At 34.1% G+C, this 22,784-nt stretch overlaps 1 protein-coding gene across 6 annotated transcripts in view; it reads left to right on the top strand.

Annotated features, from left to right (window-relative positions):
• APC (APC regulator of WNT signaling pathway) overlaps positions 1-22,784 on the top strand; it is a 112,837-nt gene that overhangs the window by 13,151 nt on the left and 76,902 nt on the right. For 2 of the 6 annotated variants that reach the window (XM_031939397.1, XM_031939410.1), the window contains one exon: positions 17,530-17,682. The exons of 1 other annotated variant lie outside the window; for it this stretch is intronic. In XM_031939397.1, the coding sequence (XP_031795257.1) occupies positions 17,548-17,682 (135 nt within the window). In that variant the 5' untranslated portion in view covers positions 17,530-17,547. Of the gene's footprint in view, positions 1-8,992; positions 9,088-9,258; positions 9,690-17,529; positions 17,683-22,784 lie in introns of those variants that run through there. 3 more of the 6 variants (XM_031939407.1, XM_031939419.1, XM_031939427.1) reach the window with 3 other exon arrangements.

Consider the following 22,784-nt stretch of genomic DNA (forward strand, 5'->3'; position numbering starts at 1 on the left):
ATTATGTGCTTTTTGCATCTTGCTAAGCCTATTTTTTAAGGTATTTTCTTCAAATAATTTCTGTTTCCTTTTCCAAACTCTCCTGCAAAGTTCTTATTTCCTTTCCCCATTTTTCTAATAACTCTTTTAAGATCCTTTTTGAATTCTTCCAAGAGAGCCTTGTGAGATGGAGATTAATTTATATCATCCTTTGGCACTTCAACTAGAGATGTTTTACTTTAGTGTCCTCAGAGTTTGAAGTCTGTTCTTCCCTGTATCTATAAAAGCTATCTATGGTCAGAATTCATTTTGCTTTTTTGCCCATTTTTAAAGGTTGAGGTCTGCTCTTAGGGCAAAGGGGAGATTGTCCCAAGCTTCCTCTATAGGCAACAGAACTTCACGCCATCCTGGGATTGGTGTTGTGGCATCCTTCTGGTGCTAGGTGGGGGTAGCCAAGTCTTGAGTTGTTCTGGGGTTCAGGGACTCACTGTTTTGCATTTTGTAGTTGCATTGCATGTCTCACAGCTAGTTGGCTGATCCACTGGCTTCTGAACCAGGATGGATTAGCCAATGCTGTTCTATTTTGTTTCCTGGTAGATTTCCCCTGGATCATAGAGGCCACTCTTCTTGAGTCTCTGCACTGAGTCTGAGCTGGGCTGTTTTTCTCCCCTTCCCCTCTTCTTTTTCCTCAGCCCAATTGAAACAGACCTTTTTTAAAAAGTTCTTCCAAAGTGTATTCTGCTGAAAATTTATGACGCTCCCAATATTTTTGTGTTCTGTCACTCCAAAACCTGTTGAGAGGCTTGATCTGTTATTGATCTGAGGGAAGCCAAGAAGAGCTTGGGCAAAGACCTATCTATCCTCTGCCATCTTGACTTCTGCACTTTGTCAAAGGATTTTTTTTTCTGCAAATGTTAAGATGATTGTGTGCTTTTCAACATTTTGGTTTTTAATATGATTTGTGTTTATTGTTTTCCTAATGTGGAACCATTCTTGCATCTCTGGTATAAATCCTACTTAATCATAATGAATGACTTCTTGGCTAAATTATTGTAATCAGTTTGGTAAAGTTTGTTTAAAATTTTTGAGTTAGAACACTGTGAGTCAATTTTATTAATAATACTTTCTGATTTTTTCTTTAGTTTAAGTATTAGGTCTATATTTGTCTGATAAAAGGATTCTGCTAGGATGCTTCTTTTCCCCCTCAATTTTTGAGAATAATTTATGAATATTCTTTATCTATGGTACCTTTTAATTCATTTATCTCTTTTCTATTTTTTTTTTTTTTATATATAAACACCTCTCTCTCTCTCCTTCCATCTCTCCCTTTGGTTATTTCTGTTCTTTCCCTAATTTTTGGTCTTTCTATTTTTATTATCTCTATTTATAGGGTCCTTTCTTGTCCCATACACACATTCATATCTCCCCTCTCCTTAAAAGACCTTTACCTGATTCTTCCCTCTTCTAAAGTTATTAGCCTATATGTCTTCTCCCTTCCAAAGTCAGTCTCCTTGAAAAAGATGTAAATTCATCTTAACTTTTTTCATCTTTAATTCATTTCATATCCCCATACAGGCTACCAAATTTGAGCTTCAAAAGGAGACTCCAAGAGGTTGGGATCGCAGATTGGTGTTGTGAAGTGTTCAAAAGAATTTGTGGGCTTGAACCCATCTTCAAGTCAAAGAGCAAAGTTTTTTGTAATTGTAACACCAATTGAAATGGGCTAAGTTTCAAAAAGATTTAGCAAAGAATCAGGAATAAGGAGATAAATTTATCCACTTCTTCATATCATAGATATGACATAAGCCCAGAGTTAGAACTGAGGAGTGATCTATTCATTATTATCTCAGAATTTGGTTATCACTGACTAGTAGATTATCTGTCTGACAATCAGCAATGTTTGTAGGACTATTCTAAGGCCAGAAGAATTGAGAATCATTGTTAGACAGATTGTTAGAATAATAGCACTTAAGGTTAGGGGACCTTATTACTTCTGTTTCCCCTAGAAACTGTACTTTGTCAGCTTTGGTGCTTGATTTGATCGTGACGCATCACAAATTCCTATCAACCTCCCTGATCTTCTTCCCAATGTTATGTATCTTATAGTGTAATGTAGTCTCATGAAAAACAAAAAAACATGATTCACCTCTAGGCAGAGTATTACCAGGTTCTTTCCATAATGCCCTTTGTCTGCTTTTTCACTGTTACTTCTACCTTTTTGCCCTGTCTTTTTGTGCACATTTATAAAGAAATCTCTTAGTAGTCTCTTTGTTGTCAGTCTGTTGTTGCTATTTATTCACCTCTGTCTGCATTTCTGTTATTTGAGATGTTTGAGAAGCAAATAATCCTTTCCAGTCTTCTTATCTTTCTAAAAATGTTTCAAACTCTTCTTCATAATTGACAAAAGTTTCTGTTATCCCATGTCATTAAGTTCAGATTTGCATGATAGATCAACCTGTGCTGTATCCTGAACTTCAGTGCTCGTTGGGAGACATTCCATTCTTTCCTCCTTTTTCTAGTGGGTATGGAATACCCACTTTTTTTTTTTCTCTTGGAATATCTTTCTCCTGTTACCTTGCAGAATATGTTTCTGAATTGAATTATTAAATTTAATCATTATATATCTTGGAGTTTGTAGCCTTGAATATTTTTCTGGAGACAACCTGTGAGTTCTTTCAATTGACATTTCATTTTCTACAATCAGAATTTCCTTCATTGTGCTGTGAAGTTTTTTTTGTCATGTCATGTTTTCTGGGAGACCTATGATTCTTAGATTATCTCTAAATATTCTGTCTTAGAGTTTGGTATGCATAATGAATGTGTGTTTTTTTTTTTTTGATGTTTTTTGTTCTTCTAGATTTTTTTTCATGTCTGTTTTACAATCCCAATCTGTTCTCTTTTTTGGAGTGAGGCTTGTCATTGCAAATTTCATTTTTTTCTATTATTATTTTTGCTGTTTAGGACATAAATTCACCTCTCATAATTTCTCATTTCTCTTAAATTGCACAGGAATAGTATGTTGCATTTCCACTTTCCCATCAAATTCTACAAAGTACTCTTGTCTCAAGTGTTAGATCATTCACCTTTATTTTGCAGTATTTATGCATAGATGTCTAAATCTAGAGGCCATATTTCTTTATGGTTTTCTATTGATCAAAGTCTTTATGATCAAAAGCAAAGAGTTTTCTTCTGGAAATCTTTGATTCTTTTAGTTTCTTTCCCTCTTTATTTTTCTTCTCTTTCAGTTGTAATTTCCTTGAAGTCACTTCTCTCACGCTGGAAAATTCATATTTCACCATCCTAGCTAGGTCTTTGCCACACTTTACTTTTGGATGATCAGCCCTGGTCACAGCCAGATGTTGTGCTAAGTTCCCCTTGGTCTTGGTGCTGCAAAGCCCCCACACATTCAAAGTGTCCAATCTTGGTCACCTGTCTCATTCCCTCTATTTTCTCTTCTCTAGCAGAGCACAAGCAGTTCAGAGCTTTGCAGCTCTGCTGCTTCCAGATTGCACAAGCCCAGCAAGCTTTTAGACCTAAAGGGCTGTGGCCGGTCTTACTGTGGAGACTGAGCAAACTTCTGCATTCTGGAGCCTTAATTTTCATGGCACTGGAAAGAGGCAGGGAGGAAACTAGGGTATAGAGGTAGGTTTTGATATAAATCTGTGTTGTCTTTGGGTATGCCAGTGTTGTATCCTTGCTTATAGTAGCATGGGTGGTGAGGGAGGGTGCATAGTGAGCCCAGGATCAGTGAGCTTATTTCCTGGGTTTTGTTTTATTTCTCCATCTTCTGGAGCTGAAGTTGATTTATCTTTTTGGCATATTTTGCAGAAGTTTGAGATATTGCAGGAATTGGAGAAAATGTTTATCCTGTGATAGAGAACTCTCCTTTACTTAGCCTTGTATAGTCATGTTAACTGTTTACTGCATATCTCACAAATCACACATTATCATGATTGATATAGCATTTTCTCCCTACTCCTTATTCTAGCTGTATTGATTTTGTTAAGGCTTTTATTTATTTAATATATGTAATCAAATTTTTTTTTAGTCTTTTAAAATATTTTTATATGGGTTTTACATTTTCTTCTAACTATAAATTTAACCTAATGACATATATTCCCTTGGAACAGCTAGGTATCACAGAGGGTGGAATGCTAAGCCAGGAAGATCTAAATTCAAATTTGGCATCAGATTTTTACTGGTTGTTTTTCCCTGAGCAAGCAAGTTCCATCTACCTCAGTTTTCTCATCTGTAAAATGGGGATAGTAATAATAGTGCCTTATCTTATAGGATTATTGTGAAAGTCAGATAAGTGTTTATAAAATGCTTATTAGCACAATGTCTGGAACATAATAGGTGCTTTATAAATAAATGTTAGCTTTCATCATCATCATTATTTTCCAATTTTGTTTTTATGATGTAGTCTTTGATATTATAGAGAAAGGATGTACTGGGATGTACATCGGAGGATACGCATTCAAATCATTGCTTTGTATGTGAGCTTGGACAAGTCATTTAATGAATAAATGAAAAATCATTTAATATGCTCCAGGCAATATGCTAAACACTAAGGAAACAAGTGTTTAAAAGGAGGATAGCATTTGATTTTAAGTTTGAGAGAGTGGAGTGGAGAGAACTTGGGGGGAGACAGAACATATTGAAGTATAGAAGCTCAAAAAGCAATTTTGATTTAGAAAGTCACAGGATGATCAGTTGATCCATACGGCACACTTTCCAGGAAGAATCACATTATTTTTGATGATTGTGTCAAAAGCAAGAGGTGGAGAAAATGGGAATTGTAAATGGCAGAGTGTATATAAAGCAAGATGTCCTAGCTTAACCTTATTCCTGTTCTGTGCCTGACTAGGTATATAGTTGGCTAGGTGAGTTTGCAATTATTCACCAATTAATACAGTTTAGTCCCTGGATGGGAGTTTCAAAGCTGAATGAGTTCACTTTGCCAGGAACTAAGGGCGTGATTTTTGAATATATAGTCTGAAGGTTGCTTTTCCAAATAAGGAGAAACAGAGCATCAACTAGACAGATGGCAAGATTGTCAGGGTAAAAGGCTAGATCGGATGAAAGCGATAACAATTCTTTTGTTATACAGCTTAATATCTTTGGGCATAAGCTCCCTGATCTTAAAATGAAAAAAGGATCGACTTAGATGGTCTCTAAAGACCCTTCTAGATCTGATTTTGTGATACAGTTTAGGTTATATTCATTTGAAATTTATTGCAATGCATGATTATGGAACTCTTTTGATATTGGTAATTTGGTTTTCCTTAAAAAAAAAAAAGTCAGACAAGCTGATGATTTGATTTGTCAACTAGTTTTTTGTTTTAGCCAGCTTCTGATTGATCAATTCATGGCTTTGCTTGCAATTTTGTTAAACAGAATTCTAATGTTTAGTCAGCAAGTCAACAAACATTTATAAGTGCTTACAATATACCTATTGGGAATGCCTGGGAATTATAGATATAAACTGAAAGACAGAACTTGCCCTCAAGAAACTATATATTCTAATTGAGAAAATCAGACATGCATGGAAGCTAAGGTGTGTGAGGAGTTGGGGAGTAGGGTAAGGGTGAAGTTTGATGTTTCCTGAGGATGGACAATATTTCGAGTGTGAGAAATGAAAGGGGCAATGAATTTACAGGCTGAGAAGCTTTTTCAGCATGATAAAGAAACTGTGAAGAGTAGTCTGAAGACTTTGAAAACATTGCTAGCCTAGCTTTTTTTCTTTAAGATCAAGGTTCTGTTTATGGCTAAGAGTCAGTATCCAGAAAGATCTAAACAGAAAGATCTTTCTGGATACTGACTCTTAGCCATAGAGTAAATTGTCCTTCCCAAAGAGTAAACTTCATGTCATCTACAAATTTGAGAAGGTTGCCCCTGTACTTCTTCACAGGTTTGGCAATATAGTAAAAGTGGATGCTGTTTAAGACCACGTTCCTCCCTGACCAATAGTGAACATCCTTTCCCATTTTGAGGAGGAAGTGAGCTAACTTCCTTTCTGTGCCAACTTCCAGCCAATGTTCCTGCCTGTTTTCCTACCTGGAGGGATGGCAGGAATCAACATCCTCTATAGGTAAACCCAACTGTTAAAGCTTCCTTAGCACAGGATTTCTGAGGTTTACCAAAGAAATTTCCAGGTTCCAAAGGTAAGCCAACCTTTTCAACCCAGAATGTTCCATTTGACATCCCTCTTTCATAGTGGGTTGTGCCTCAGATATGCCAGAGAATTATACTAAAGTAACAAGGCCCCAGACCCTAATGGTACTGTCAGAAGCAACAGAAGTTTTCTGATCTAATTATCTGTTGTAAATTGCTTATTCCCTTTTTGAAGTAAACAGTCTTCAGATAGAGAAGAAGACAAGGCAAGGCCATATCTTATTTGAAAAGATCCTCCTCAACTACAGGGACATGCCTTTCTTAGCTTGTGAAACCTTTTATAAACTAGATCCTACCTAACTTTCTAGTCATCTTATCTTATCTTATATCTACTGTGCCAGTGATACTTGCATCCTTGCTATTGCTTGAACATGAAGCTCCGTCTCCTGGCTCCCTAGTGTTTTCATTTGCTACTCCCTCTGTCTGGGATGTTCTCCCTCTTATCTTTAACTCCTAGCTGCCCTATTTTCCTTTGTTTTCCCTTTCCCCATTTATCATATATATGTATGTCAATATACGTACATATACATAAGTACATACCATATACATAAGTACATATGTATGTAGTTTGTAAATAGTTGTTTTCATTTTGTCTTCCCCATTAGACTGTGGAGCTCTTTGAAAACAAGAATTTCTTGTTATTTTTTGCTATCTTTATACCCTCAATGCTTAGCATAGTGCATGTTACAAAACAGGTACTAAATAAATACTAGTTTATTGACTTGACACAACTTATGTATAGCACAGGAATTGATTGTTATAGCAAGGTCATGTTCTGCTAGGACTTCAGCTTTAATGATTCATCTGTTTGTAAATCCTCTTTTTTTTCCTTCTTTACATCTCCTGAGGAATATAGTCCTTGGAATCCACGAAAGACTGGATGGAGTTCTGGCACTAGGGAAGTTATGAGATATCTTTTGTAGACAAATTGTTTTTACTCCACCAATCCACCAATTTCAGTTTGTGGATTTATTAGCCTCTTACCATCCCTTAAATTCAACTTTAAATCCCCTCTCATACATATCACACTTTTAAGAATTTAATGTATCTTCCATTAAAAATTTATCTTTTTAAAAAAATTTCTAAACTACTCCTTTACCCTAGTAACTAATGAAAATAGTGAATAGAACAAAACTGAAGGCATATTTCTTTGGCAGTCCTGAAGAGACTTCCCTTCATCTAACTTACTCATCCATTTATTAACATTCTTTTTGACTGTTATTCTTCAGTGAGTTCCAAAACGAAGTAACTGTACTCAGTTAACATCTCTCCCTCTTATCCAAAAGAATATCATGAGTTTGTGAAATGCTGAATTTTGACTGCTGGTGGAGGGAACCTCTATATTGTGTGTTCCACATACTATAGTGTGGAAGGATAAGGGAAAGAAAAATAATGCCTACTAGCTGCAGAAAAAATGCTATAGGTCACTGATATATAGAGGAATGGAAATTAAAGCCACTCTCAAGTTCCAAATCATACCCATCAGATTGTCATTGCCAAGGACAAAAAGAAAAATGACAAATATTGGCTTTGCAAGAATTCGTTTATGCATTTTGGTAAAGCTGTCAAAGTGATCTTTCCATTCTGAAAAGCAATTTGGAATTATGCTCCTATATTCTAAACTGTACATACCCTTTGATCTCAAGCTGAAAGAAATAAAAAGAAGAAAAAGAGTATCAATTTCTTTTGTAGGGTGTCCATAAATTGAGCAGAGTCTAATAAACAAACTGAAGTATATGAATGTAATGTAATACTTTGTCCTGTAAAAACATAGAAAAAGATAATTTCAGAGATAACTGGAGTAACATACAAACTGATGCAGACTGAAGGGGACAAAATCAGAAGAAAAATGTTTACTATAACATCTTGCATCATAAAATTGAAGAGTTTTGAAAGACAACTCTGAATATCAAGAATGCTACTCAGCTCCTATGATGGAACTAATATACCAAATGAGACACCTATTTTTGAAAATCACCAATATAGAATAGTTTTGCTTGACTAAGCATATTTGTTACAAGGATTATTTTTTCTTTTTCTCAATGGGGGAAAGACCATTGGCAAAACGTTTTTATTTGAAATTAGTTTTAAAGATATTTTGGAGTTTTTCAAGTCAAAAAACTTGTGTTTTTTTAATTTATTAAATGGTTATTAAGTCCTAGACTATGTGTCAGGTATTGTAGTCACAGGATCTTTATTTGAATCCCATTTCTTCTACTTGTGTGACTTCAAGCCCTCATCTCTATGATGAGATGACATTGACCTCCATTTTTCTATAAATTTATGATTATATGAACCCATATGCTTCCCCCCAAGATTATAAATACATGCACATGTCAGTCATTGAACATTAAGTATCTTTTATATATGTCAGGCACTGTATGGATCTAAAAAGAGGTTATGAACCTCTGCCCTTAAAGAGCTTTCAGTCTAATTGGGGTGACAGTGAGCAAATATGTGTACAATCTGTACAGTACAAATAGTAAATAATTAAAAGAGAAAAGGCACTAGAATTTAGGAATAGGATGTGTATCAAAGGTAACTAAGTGGGCTAGTGAAGAAATTCACATTCTCTCACCACTTTTTGATCCCTGTCCTTGTGCTTTCTTCTCCCCATCCCTTCTTTTGAGAATGGATAACATTTCCGTCAACCGCATTGGTGGTGGGAGGATGAAGGATAATTTTTTAGGGCTATGGTTAGCCTTGTGCTATGGGGTGGGGTCTTTACTTTCAGCTCCAGACTGGATTTGAAAGGGTAGGAGCAGCAGCTGTATAATCTGCTGATTGCTGATCAGAGCTCATCACATCCTCTGATGAGAACTGGGGGATTGGCTGACTGAGTTTGCACGTGACTGGCATGTGGTTGTATTGGCGCAGCCGGGTAGGGGGTGTCACTGGAGATGGAATGGAGGTGCAGCCAGGTTCGGAAATGGGGTAGGTGCTGTAATCAAGCAGCAACATTTGCTGCAGAGGGGGAGGGGTGGTAAAAATGACTATGTAAAGGCTATATCTTCTGCCCACTCCTGGAAGCCCCGTGAAGCTGGGAGGCTTTTTGTGAGCTTGGCTTACTTCATTATAAGTGTCCTCTGTTGCATGTCAAGCTGGAGAGGGCTGTTTTTCCTTTTACTGCAGTGGTGACCAAGGATGGCTTTCCTGTGGCTTTCCTGATCAGGGTGTTTGACAGGAGAGGAAGAAGGGGGGAGGGTAGGAATGTCAAGAGAGGCAGAGGGAAGAAAAAGTAGCTTTTGTTGCGAGAACTGGGTTTTGTTTTAATAAAGCCTTTTGACATGAAAAAAGCAGAATAACAGTATCTAAGGAAACGGGTAAAGGATAACAAAGAATGGAGCAGATTCATGGCGAGTAGTAAAAGCTTTAGTACATTGAAGCCCTCCTATTTCCTCTGCCACAGTAACTGCAGCAAGGAGCCACCGCCAAAGGGAGGGATAGGGATACAAAGCGATTGCTGATTCCTTGATGTGGATCTAGCAGAACCATAATGAAGCATTTCTGGGGAAAGAAGGAAGAGCATGAGGCAGGTACTGCAGAGCTTACATGTGATCTGTTGAATGGTGAAAATTTTGGTTGCCAGTAGTCTGCATGCTATTGTGAAACATCTAAGCAAACTCTCTGAATAGGGTGTCAGATACTGGTGTCTTTGTTAGTGACAAGATATGGTGGCTTTTTGTGGTTGACTGTAGCATTTTTTCTGTGGGGGGGGGGGGCGGGAATGAGAGCCTATGATGTATTCATTGCTGACATAAGAAATCTGTTTACAAAAACCTTTAATATTAACTTGAATGCAAGTGCTATAATAAATAAGGAATTGGGTGGTGTTTTTATTGTTTTAGTGGAAAAATTGAGAATTTTGAATTGCATTTTTCCACTAAATCTAAAGGAATGTCCTGACATTTTAATTTTACATCACAAAAGAGATACTCAAAATCTGTGATTTAACCCAAATCCTATAGGAAATCTTAATACATTATGTATGAAGCAGTCAATCTTTTCTCTTTCTTTGTTGGATGTAGCTTTTATAACATTAATTAGGTCACTCTCATACTGATCATTCCAGATTATAAAATGCTTGTTTGTGAATGTTACTTTGGTAGATTTGGTATATTTAGACTTTATAGTTTTACTCCTTTTCACTTTGCTTCTAGATTTTATGCCATTATATTCCAATGCGTGAATCATCAGATCATAGCTTTTCTTTTATTTGCAATTAGGTATTGGGAATAATAATTTAAAAACAGTTTTGTTTTTAATACAAGAAATATATTTTAAAATGTGGATACATTTTCTGTTTTCTTTGCAGAATTCTTTGCAGAATTGTGCATTGAAAAAAAAGCTGAATCTATTGTGGTTCGGTGTTTTATTCTTTATAGCTATAGTAGCTACATGCCACACCCCCGAGGAGAGATGGCGCTTGTTCTATAAAAATCACTTAAGATCAGATACAGTATCCCTTAAATTTGTGTGCGTGTGTGTGCTGTCTTAAGTCTGAGATCATTAAATTCTGAAGCAATTCAGTTTCATTTTTTAATTCAGAATTATTTTTTAAATTATAAGGAATTTATATAATTTTAAATGAGAGGCTCTAAAAAGTTTTCTTCCACCAAACGAGTTTAATTAATTTCTTTTTTCACTGCTTGCATTCTGTTAAAATGAATACTTTTATATAAAAGAAATAAACAACAGATTAGGGATTTCATGTATAATATTTTTCTGGGTGAAATTGCAAATAACATTGACCATGGGAATTAGAATTTTTATACTTGAGAAATTTGATTTTTGTATTGAGAAATTGTGTTGAACATACTTAGGCTAACAGGTTTTGTTTGTTTTGTTTTTTGGTTAGGTTCTATTTCTATGAGCCTAATTTTAAAAATCTAATAGCAGTACTGTAAAACTGAATTGTGTTGAGACTGAAATACTATACCAAAAATAGCTGATTCATTAAAATTCCAAATCATAGTTTAACGACAAATTATAACGAAAGCTATGACGTACTAGGATTAAGAATACTCTAGTATTTTAACTGTTCCTAAATTAACTGAGCCTAGGTGAAGTATGATTTTGAAAATTAACGTGCTAAATATGACATTAAAAAAAATTTGTATATTACATATATATACGTTAGCTTTTCATCAGAATAACAAAAGATTATGTGTGTGTGTATGTGTGTATACATGACAATGATAAAGCCTATGCCAGTTAAAATTTCATCAGAAAGCAAAAAATAAAATGTAAAGAAATACATTATCCTTTACAAAGGTGTGAAGCTTTCATTTTTGGAGTATGTATAAAATATAGTGGGAAAAACTTGAATTAAATTTCTTGCAAAGATGGTGAAATTGTTTCTATGCTTTCATTTGACACACTCTTACAGATAAGGTGGCTAGCCCAGGGAAAATATTTTACCTCCCTGGGCTAGCCACCTCATCTGTAAAATTACCTACTTATAAGTAATATGTAGCAGAGCCAGAATTCAAGCCCAAGTCTGTTGACTACAAATCCACTGTAACAATGAAAATTTGTAATGATTTTGAGGTTTACAAATCACTTTATCTAAAACAACCTTGTGACATAGGTAGTATAAATATTAAATAGCCATTTTAAAAATGAGGAATTAAGCCACTTTTTCATATGTTGACACAGTCTAATTCTATTAGAACTAAAATTCAGACCTAAGTTTTCGGATTGCAAGTGTAGTTGGCATTTTTCTACCAAAAATTCTGTTTCCATGGTTCAATGAATTCTCCAGATTAAACCACCTAGCTTCTATACCTTTTATTTTTTTTTGAAAGCTTTTTATTTTCAAAACATATGCACAGATAATTTTTCAACATTGCCTTGCATAGCTTTGTATTCCAGGTTTTTCCCTTCTTCCCCCCACCCCCCTCTCCTAGATGCCAAGCATTGCAATATGTTGTACATGTTAAAATATGTTAAATCCAATATATGTTCTGTATCTCCTATTGTCAAATGTAATTGCCTTTTCACAAATTCTTATCCTTCTTGATATTTCTGCAACCTTTAACCAGGATTGTAGCCTTCTTTGTGGTAGGGGTCAATGTTCTCAGTTTTCACAGTATTCATCTTTCTTTTACTTAGGCCATAAGTAATTTCCAGGATTTTGTCTTGGGCCCTCTTTCATAACCTCATCACCTCCCATGGTTTTGATATCAAATCATTTGTCCAGCTCTAACTTATAACCTCCTTCCAGGTTCTTAGCTCATTATCTTTTCTCCAAAACCCTCCTCCTCTTTTCTTAACTTCTTCATTACTATCAAAAGTACCACCAGTCTTCTGATCAGTGTCCAAGCTCACAATCTAGTTATCATCTTCACCTATTCATTCTCTCATCTCACATATTTAATGAGTTGCCAACTTCTATTGATTCTATTTGAGCAATGTCTTTTGTATATTCTTCCTATCTTCTCTGACATTACCACCACCCTTGTATAGCACATCATATAGTCACTCCTGTGCTATTTCAGTAATCTTTGGTTGGTCATCATCATCATCTTCCTAAGCCTGATCCCTCCTATTCCATCAACTTCAGTAGTTCTCTAGTGCTTCTAAGATGACATATAAAATCCTTTTGGCTTTTTTCAACTTAATTTTATTATTATTTTTTATTGTTATATTTTAAGTTCTGAATTGTTCCCCTTGTTCCTCACACTACACTAGAGAAGGCTACCATTTGACATAGGAATGTGTGTGTATGTGTACACACATATGCATACTTATCTGTGTAAAACCATATTATCCATTACTTCCATTTATCAATTCTTTCTCTGGAGGTAGATAGTATCTCTTTCATAGGATCTTTGTAGTTGATTTAAGTACTTATAACACAGGGAATACTTTAGTCTTTCACAATTGTTCTTGAAACAATATTGCCATTACTCAACGTTGTCTAGGTTCTACTCATTTCACTTGTCATTGTTTAATACAAGTCCTTCATAATCTGTTCTACTTTCCAGTCCTTTGTCTCATTGAACTTTAAATTCTCTGTGATCTAGTGAAAGAGTACATTGCTATTTTTCTTCTTCTTTTTTTTAATTATAGCTTTTTATTTAGAAAATATATGCATAGGTACTTTTTCAGCATTGACAATTGCAAAACCTTTTTGTTCCAACTTCCCCCCCCCCCCTTCCCCCAGATGGCAGGTTGACCAATACAACACACACACACACACACACACACACACACACACATGTCCAAATAGTTATTTTGCTCTACAAAAAAGAATCGGACTTTGAAATAGTGTACAATTAGCCTGTGAAGGAAATAAAAAATGCATGCGGACAAAAATAGAGGGATTAGGAATTCTATGTAGTGGTTCATAGATCTCCCAGAGGTCTTTTGCTGGGTGTAGCTGGTTCAATTCATTACTGCTCTATTGGAAATGATTTGGTTCATCTCATTGTTGAAGAGGGCCATGTCCATCAGAATTGATCATCACATAGTATTGTTGTTGAAGTATATAATGATCTCCTGGTCCTGCTCATTTCACTCAGCGTCAGTTCATGTAAGTCTCTCCAGGCCGTTCTGAAATCATCCTGCTGGTCATTTCTTACTATTGCTATTTTTCATGTAGTATACTATATAACTGATTATTCTTTTCCTTTCCCAACCTTTACATCTAGGAATTTTCTGAAAGTAGACCAAAGGTCTTTTGTTCCTTTCCTTTTTTTTTCCTTTTTGATGAAGTTAGCTGCTTTAGGTTGTACCATTGTCTTAAAAAAAACAAACAAACATTTTTATCTTGAGGATTAAAAAAAAGGATGAGCATTTCTATATAATATACAATTAAAAAAAAAAAGCTATCATACTTATTTGGGTTTTCCACTGAACTGAGTTCCCTCCTGTTGTATATAGTTTTCTAAATGCTTCATTGATGTTTTTGTTCTTTTTTATTCTGCCTCACTATTCTTATTGATCTCCTCAATTCCACACCCCCCCCAAATAAACGAAAAATTCCTCAAACAAAACAAATCCTTTTGTTCTTTTCTATTTTTTAAAATAATATTTCAGTAGCCCTCTTTTTTTGTTTGTTTCTTTTGGTAACACTACTTCTATCTCTTTTGCTCCCCAAACTCCTCTTCAAATAAAATTTAAAAGTATAACAGAATTATTGTAAGATAGCAAAACAATTTCACATACTTGGCATATCCAAAATTATATTTCTTTATACATTTTTGAATACATCACTTTTCTGTCAGAAAGTTAATGGCATGCTTCTGAAATTTTGTTCAGGCAACAGTATTTAACTGTTTTAAGTTTTATAGAATTGTTTTTCTTTTCAATGCTATAGTCATCTATAAATTGTCCTCCTGGTTCTGCTCCCTTTACTGTGTATCAGTTCATATAAGTTCTTTCAGTTTTTTCAGTCTATTCTCTTTTGTCATTTTATATTGTACGGTAGTTTTCATTCCTATATCATAATTTTTTACACATTGCCTGACTGAAGGTAGTCTCCTTTAGTTTCTAGTTCTTTTTTACGATTAAAAAAATTCATGCTAAGAGTATTTTGTACCTGAAATTCCATTTGGTCTTTTAATTCCTTTGAGATCTGAGTCAAAGGACAGATATTCACAGTCAATTTTTTTTTGGGGGGGAGGGAAGGAGGAGAGTATTGCTTTCCTGAAAAACTGTATTAGTTCACAACTCCACCAAAGATGTATTTGTGTGTCACTCTCCTCTTATTCCCTCCCTCTTTTCCTTCCTGTCTCCTTCCTTTGTTTTCGCTTTCTTTTTTGTCATCTCTGCCCATTTGTAGAGTTTTTATATTTATAGAAACAACCCCAGGATTACTCCAATGAGCATTTCCCTTATTTGTGATTCAGTATTTATTGAGAACCTACTGTACTATACTAAGTACTGAAAATACAAACTCCCAATCCCATCTCAGACCAAAAGCACTCCTTGTTCTAAAGGGGAGACAAGTGAAAATGATTATGTCCACTCAAGATATATGTGAACATGTGTATGTACACGCATGTATATTAGAAATAATCAAGAGAGAAAAGACACTAAAATTAAGGAGAATGTGGAAAGGCTTCTTGGAGAAGGTGGAAGGGAAGTTAGTAGGTCTGAGGAGGGAAAGAGTTCAGTCTTTGGAGAACAGAAAGTGAAATTGTTAGATTGAGTAGTTCAAGTAACAACAGCAAGGAAACAGTGTCACCAGATAAGAAGAGTACATTATGGATTGCAAGTAGTATGAAATATATTTACATATTTCTGTATATATATATAAAATCTTCACATGTTTGTGAATAGTTTGCCTTCTTTTGATAGTATATCTTGCTTGGAAATGGGAAGTGTTCCTATATTTGCTTCCCTGTGTATTTTAGATATTATAGGAAATGGGGTAGTGACTAAACCTATTGGTATAGAGAACTTCCAGATGAGAAACCACTTACCAATAATACTTATAAGTCTTGGGACTTAAAGTGTTATAAAATGTTGCTTAAAAGTCCAACAGGTTAACTTATAATTTCTTCTGTGAACTTTAATTTTACATTATTAGTTGCCTGTCTGACATATCAGACTGGATGTCCTGGATACTTCCTAAATCACTGTTTAAAACTAATTCATTATCTAGGGATTCAATAGCCTTTTTTTTGGTATGTGTGTAACAGACTTATTTGGCAGGTTTTTTTCAGACACTTAACACTTCCTGTCTGTGTGACTCTGGGCAAGTCAATTAACCCCAATTGCCTCAGTATTAATAATAATAATAATGATTTAATGAAATACTAAATTTCACATTTAGAGGTTAGTGAAAATAAAAGTATTATCTTTTTTTTTTCCTATCTCTGTCCATAGACCCTCTGAAATCTAAACAATCTCTTGAACTCCAGGTTAAGAATCTTCCCTTCATATAAATTTGTCTCTATTTCTGGCAAAGGTAGCACAATCTCTTCATTCTCCCAGGCTTGTAATCTTGATGTTATCTTAATTTCCTTGTTATTTTTTACCTCACATATGTAACCAGTTACCATATCTTGTTTTTTATGCTGTGAAAATAATCTTTCAACTCATTTCTTTTCTTCTTTCACATATTAGTTTAGGCCCTCATCATCTCTTCTGGATTATTGTATTAAGCTTTCCTAATTGATTTAAGTTTCTCACAACTCTAGTCCATCCTATAGACTGCTGCCGAAGTGATTTTTCCTTAAACACAGACCTCACTTACATGTCATGGCATCATCTCCCAGATGTCAAGGTCTTCTTCCAGAATGAAGGATGAACAACAACAACCAGTAGAGATAGGAATAGGGACTGGACCTGTGGTGTAGAAGTAACTGTCGGGTGATTTTTTTTTTTTTTTTTTTACATCTCTGTTTCTTAGAAAGCTCCCCTACTATGATAAAATTTTTTGTCCCTCAAGCTTCCCCCTTTAGGATTCTACTAGGCCACATACATCATGGAATGATAATAGAATCTTTTTCTTCTGTTTTAGTGAAATCCCAATTTGTATTCATGTTTACATTCTTTGTTTAAAAACAAAAGTCCCAATATAGTGCTGACCTCATAGTATATTGTGTGACCTTTTTGTTGAAATTCTTAGTTATTCAATAACTAATTTGGGTGAGGGTTCTTATATTGGATTCTGGTATTAATATTATCACAGTAAGGTTCAAATGTATTTTCTGAAATATTTGTATGAAAATATGATTTTCATATAATTCAGATTCCATTTTGAGGAGAATACAGTTTTTTCAGTAGTTGCACAACAGAACAGATTTTGAGTGTATTGTCATTCAGATTGGTAAAAAAAAAAAGTCCAGGTTATATAAAATGTCAGTTACTTACCGCGGAGAAATCCTAATTCATGCAGATGGTTCTTTTCATATAGTGTGTATACACATACACATAAGACACATGTATGTGTGTATGTATATGTACATACATGCATATACATTTTGAAAACTTGGTTATTTTAAAATAGGTTTGAAAGCCTTGAGACCTCTAGAGAATTGCTGCCCACTTCCCAACAGAGAGATGCAGAAGATATTTTTTAGATATGGTCAGAGCAATATTTGTTATAAGATGGTGTTTTGTTTTTTTCTCTCAATGGTGAGAGAAAGAGGAAAAGAAAATCCATTTTTTGATAATTGAAAAAATTAAAACTAAATTGTTTGCCTCAAAATAAAACATCAGGTTTTTTGTACAATTTTCCTAGAAATTTAATCACAAGATTTTGATTTCTGTCTTAGTTCCAAGAATCTGGAGCTTATACAGTTTAGTTCTAAAACTTTTTAAGTATCATTTGGAAATAAATGTCAGGGAAGAGGGTGATTTTCCTCTTTTTAAACAAGAAGCTTAAAGTAGAAAAATTCAAAATTATTTTTAATTTCATAGGTCCAAGGGTAGCCAAGGATGGCTGCAGCTTCATACGATCAGTTGTTAAAACAAGTTGAGGCACTGAAGATGGAGAACTCAAATCTTCGACAAGAGCTAGAAGATAATTCCAATCATCTAACAAAACTGGAAACTGAGGCATCTAATATGAAGGTATTAAGAATGTTTTTTCATTCTAGTTGGGTTTTTGGTATTCTTTTTCCTCCTCATATAAATGGAGGTTGAGAGAGAATATCCAAAATTTTAGCAGACCGGGAAGATGAATACAACTTGTTCTTCAAAAGAGAGCTTTAAAATGAAATTTAAAAATGAAAGATTGTTTTGGACCTCTTGCTGAGGATCCCAGTGGGGATTTTCTCGCCCTTGATTTATTCCTTATCTTACCCTAACTGTTTTGTAAGTTTTTTTGTAAGTTGTTTTCTGATTCAAGGCATCTTTGATCCAGGTATGCTGATCCAAAATAGTGGAGGGTATGGGAATAAAATATTTGTAATTTAGCTTTCTGACTTCTGTGTAAGGGATTGTTTGAAGTTGTTGAAATTTTATATTTTATGGATGGGGACTCTATATCTTATGGATGGGGACTCTATATCTAATGGTAAATCTGGATTAGCAGAAATTCTAACAGACCTGGAACAGTAATACTTCCAAGGACCCTATAACTAGGAGGATTTCTCATTACATGTTGGTCTTCCCAAAAAATTATGAAAGGATACTGGTAGTATTTCCAGTTTGAGATAAAAAGCCGAGGACTGACATTAAGGTTTCAAGAAATAGAGAAACTTAAATGACAAGAGGGAATAGATTTTGATATAATTTCTCAACTGTTGCTAAGGAACTTGATGGTAACTCTCTAATCACAATAGCTGATATCTTGATTTCAAACATCTGAATTCTGCTCTCTTTTAATGCGTATGAAGTGAAGAAATGCATATTCTGTTACAGTTCTCAGTTTTGAACAGGAGAACTATTTCCATTTTACTTCTGTAATTCTCAGTTTAAATTAAGAGAAAAGTTTTGTTGCTAGAATTTAGCTTCCTTCCTTTCCTTCCCCTCCTCAATGAATAGTACAATAAAAATTGGGAGAACTTGAAGTTTGGAAATTCCAAAAAAAGACAGAACAAAATTTTGGAGTTGGAGTCTATAATATAACTAGTAAATGGAAGGGAAACATAGATTGCCTATGCATATAACATATAGTATCTGGTTATATCATTAGTGACATCACTTTAACTGGCACTGGAAGTTACCAAAGAGATTATATAAAAAGTTAACACTTTAATAAGTAAGAAAAATGAAATACCTTTTAGTGAATAAATTAATATTTCTGGAAGTTGGGAAAAAAACTTAGTGGGGAAAATATGATCACTTAAGTCTAAATAATTTATAGATAAAAAGTACAATAATTAACTTCATTAAGTACAAAATATGTTTAAAGAAATGAGATTGGTTTTTCTCAGGACTGCTCTTTTGAATTTTTCAAGTTCTTCTAGAGATGAAATTTTTTGAAATTTTCAAGTTCTTCTAGAGATGAATTAAATATGAAATCTTCCTCTCCCATTAGTATTAGATCATGAACCATCCATTGTTTTCTCAAATAGCACTAAAAAAAAACTTGCTACAACTGCTGTTTCCTTCAGTCTTCCTCTTTTGCCTTTTTGTTTGTTACCTTTCCCTGCATCTTAATTTTCTGCCTGAATTCTTTTCTACTTGATTACTACTTTTTCTTTCTTCATTTCTCCTAAATCATCATTCTCCTTTCTTACTTTTTATTTCTGCTTACATACAAGTGTATCTTTGTCTCCTGAATTCCTAAAAAACTTTCAGTGAATCAATCACATTTTGGGATATCTTCTCCTATTTACATTCAAGACTTTTCTCTACCTAAATCAAGAGTTATTCTTGTTCCTCTCCTTTTGATAGAATAAAAAAATTGACCTACAAGTGTAATTCTCTGGCATATCTTATTTGATCTCTTTACCAATTTGGCATTACCATCTCCTTTAATACAAAATTCCTCTCTGACCTTTAAGTCCAAGAATGAACTTCCGTATTACACAAATAAGATGTGAATCTAAAAGTAGCTATACTTAACCTGTAAGTGTGTAGGTGGCATTTAGTAAAAGTTAAAACACCAACAGTATGTTTCCTTTGGTCAGTTTATTTATACTAGTTTCAAGTCGGCTTGACAGTAGGATAAATTTCAACACATATACTATAATAACATTCGTTTAGTAGCTTGAAAAATCAACCAATATGTTAACAAAAGGATTATTTTCTTTGTTTTGGTATACCAAGTATTATTTGCCAGGCAGTTGAGGCAAGCCAAACAGTATTATTGTTGGCCTATTTGGGGCATACCAATCAAATTTGTACTGTTGCAACACAATTTAGTATGACTAGAAGAAATGAAGTCCCTTAGTACATGTAATCCGGTTTTGGTCTTCTGAAATAATATCTACTACATTAGATAATGGAAACTAAAGAGAAATAAGAGTTGGTAATTGTTTTGCTTGAAGGCCTGTTGTTGACTTTACTAGATTAGAATGGTTGTGTAGACCTCACTGACCTGAAGCTCTAAGCTTCTCCTGAATAACAGGAAAATTGGCCTTATTCCTGCACCACTTATTGCTGCTGTGCTGCATGTTTCATCCATTTCTAGTTCATGTCTGAGAGAATTTTAAACTCGTGACTGGTTTATATTTAAGCATAAAACAAATTCATATATTCAAAATAAGTCATCAACAGTGTAGGGAGCTACATTTGCTATTTATATAAACCAGTTGGAAAAATGGAGATAAAAGTTATTAGGTTCAGAATTCCCAGTAGAATTGGAGTGATTAAGTTTTTTTTTAGTCTTGAACCAGGGCCCTGAGTTGTTGATTTGATAGCATTGCTAAGATAGCAGAACATTCATTTTGACTAATCTTTTTCAAAGTCCAATGTCATTTCCCTAATGGACTTAGAAATGGTCTAATAAAATTGAAATTGATTTATTTCAGTATGAGTAACTGAATTATTCTACAATATAAAGTCTTTTTATAGAATAGTTAAGGAATTTATAACATGTTTTATGAGCTTGTTTTTAAAAATATTTTGACAACTATGTCAATATGATAGTTTCCTTTGCAATCTTTGGCATTTCTCTCTCTCTCTCTCTCTCTCTCTCACTCACACACACACAATATAATCTAAAAAAGGAGTATGTAGACTTCACCTAACTACTTAAAGGAGTTTCACACACACAGTTAAGACCTCTAACTTAGAGCTCATAAATATAGGATGTGATTATAGGCAGTCATTGACAACAGTGTGCATATGTTCTATAATCCAAATATCCCTTATCATATCTGATGGCTTAAAAAGAACAAAAACCCTCATGAGCTAGTGATATGGGACAGCTGGATTCTGAAAAGAACTTAGAGGTTTTAAAAGATCCATTTATCCTTAGTTGTTGCCCTAGAGTTTATTTAAAAATTAAAAAAAAAAATTTTTTTTCTCCAGATGAGCAGTCTAACAATGTCTGACTTCTCTTATTTGGATTCTGAGACATCACAATTGAACTATAGAAGAAAAGCATTCTATACTAGCTAGATTTGTCAAATTAATGTGTGCATATTCTATTTGGAAAGAAATTTCTGTATCTAACTCACATATGTACTCCTGCTAATCAGGAAACTCCTCTTTATAAAAGTTCTGACTCACATTTTGTAGTAACGGTGGAATAGAAGAAGATATTTTTGTAGAATAGGTAAAACAAAAGTAAATAATTCAGTTAGAATTTTTGATTTAGCAAATAAAACAATTATAATGTTGAAAATGGCCTTTTCTTCCTGGAAATACTAAGCCCTTTTTCAGTCTGGGCTAAGGGAAAATGAAATAGTTTAAAAAACAACAACAACAACAACAACAACAAAAAAAACCCTTGATTTGAGCTGTGATGAACCAAGGGAATCATTAGCTTTTTTACTTACGTAACAAAACACCATTTCCTCCAGTTAATTACTGTAAATTCTTTATGGAATTATGCATATGTTTTCTTTTGATGATGGTCCCTGACTTGAGAGCCTTGGAATGTTAAAAAAAATATATATACCAGATCAAGGACACTTTTATGATACTAATTTTTAATTTTTATAACACAACAGAGTCCTCTGTTTCAACAATTGGCATTGTGTTTAATAGCTGCATAACGGTTGGTTTCTCTGAGGAGGAATTGTTTGTTCAGTTTTCTTTTTGTAGATACTATATATGCCAAGAATTAATTATATTAAGGAATTGGTCTGGGTACAAGAGGAACTTGGTGCAGAGAAGGAATAAAGAAAATGAGATTCAAGAGGCAAAGTGAAGATAACTGTCTGATGTAGAAGACAGTTGGTTTGAAAGATTTAAGAACAAAAGCATCATTATTTACTTGCATATTTATACATCATTAATTCAAGTGATGTAAAAGGTGCTATTGGTTAAGGTCTGGGCTGAGGTATGGTCAAAAGCTGTATAATATAAGGGAAAAACCCTTACTTCCAAGTAACACAATTTTGGAATTAGAATACATATATTCAAGTCTGGAGTCTTGTCAATTACTAGTGGTTTGATTTTTTAAAAAAATACAGACACAAACACAAATGCATGTACATTTGTGTGTATCTATATATGTACACATGTATCTATTTTTATACACATGTATATGCATTTTTGTTAAATATTTCCCAATTATGTGGAAAAATTTTTTTTACATTTAAAAATTTTTCAAGTTCCTTAATCCTGTTCTCTCCCACTGCTTAAGGTAGCAAGTTTTATATTGATTATACATATAAAAACGTGCAAAACATATTTCCCTTATTGGTCATGTTGCAAAAGAAAACAGACACAAAACAAGGAAAATAAAGTTTTAAAAAATATATTTCAGTCTGTATTCAGAGTTCTATCAGTTCTCTCCCTAGAGATGGATAATATTTTTTATTATACATCTTAATGGTATTGATCATTGTCTTGATCTGGGCCTCAGTTTGTTCAATTTGAAAATTAAATATATGGACAGCATGATTTCTAAAGTCCTATCTGGCCCTTGACATTCTGGTTTTACAAACTTTTATTTGATTTGCAGATGATTTGCAGACGACCAATGCAATCTCTGAGGTCATCTCCATTGGATCAGACCAAATGAGCTCAGAAGGCTTTAGTACAATTTGGGCACATGTCCATATATATACATTTCAAGTGGAGATGTCTCAAAATTTGTGCACTTCACATTT

The sequence above is a fragment of the Sarcophilus harrisii genome, chromosome 1, assembly GCF_902635505.1.
Source record: "Sarcophilus harrisii chromosome 1, mSarHar1.11, whole genome shotgun sequence".
Taxonomy (NCBI): domain Eukaryota; kingdom Metazoa; phylum Chordata; class Mammalia; order Dasyuromorphia; family Dasyuridae; genus Sarcophilus; species Sarcophilus harrisii.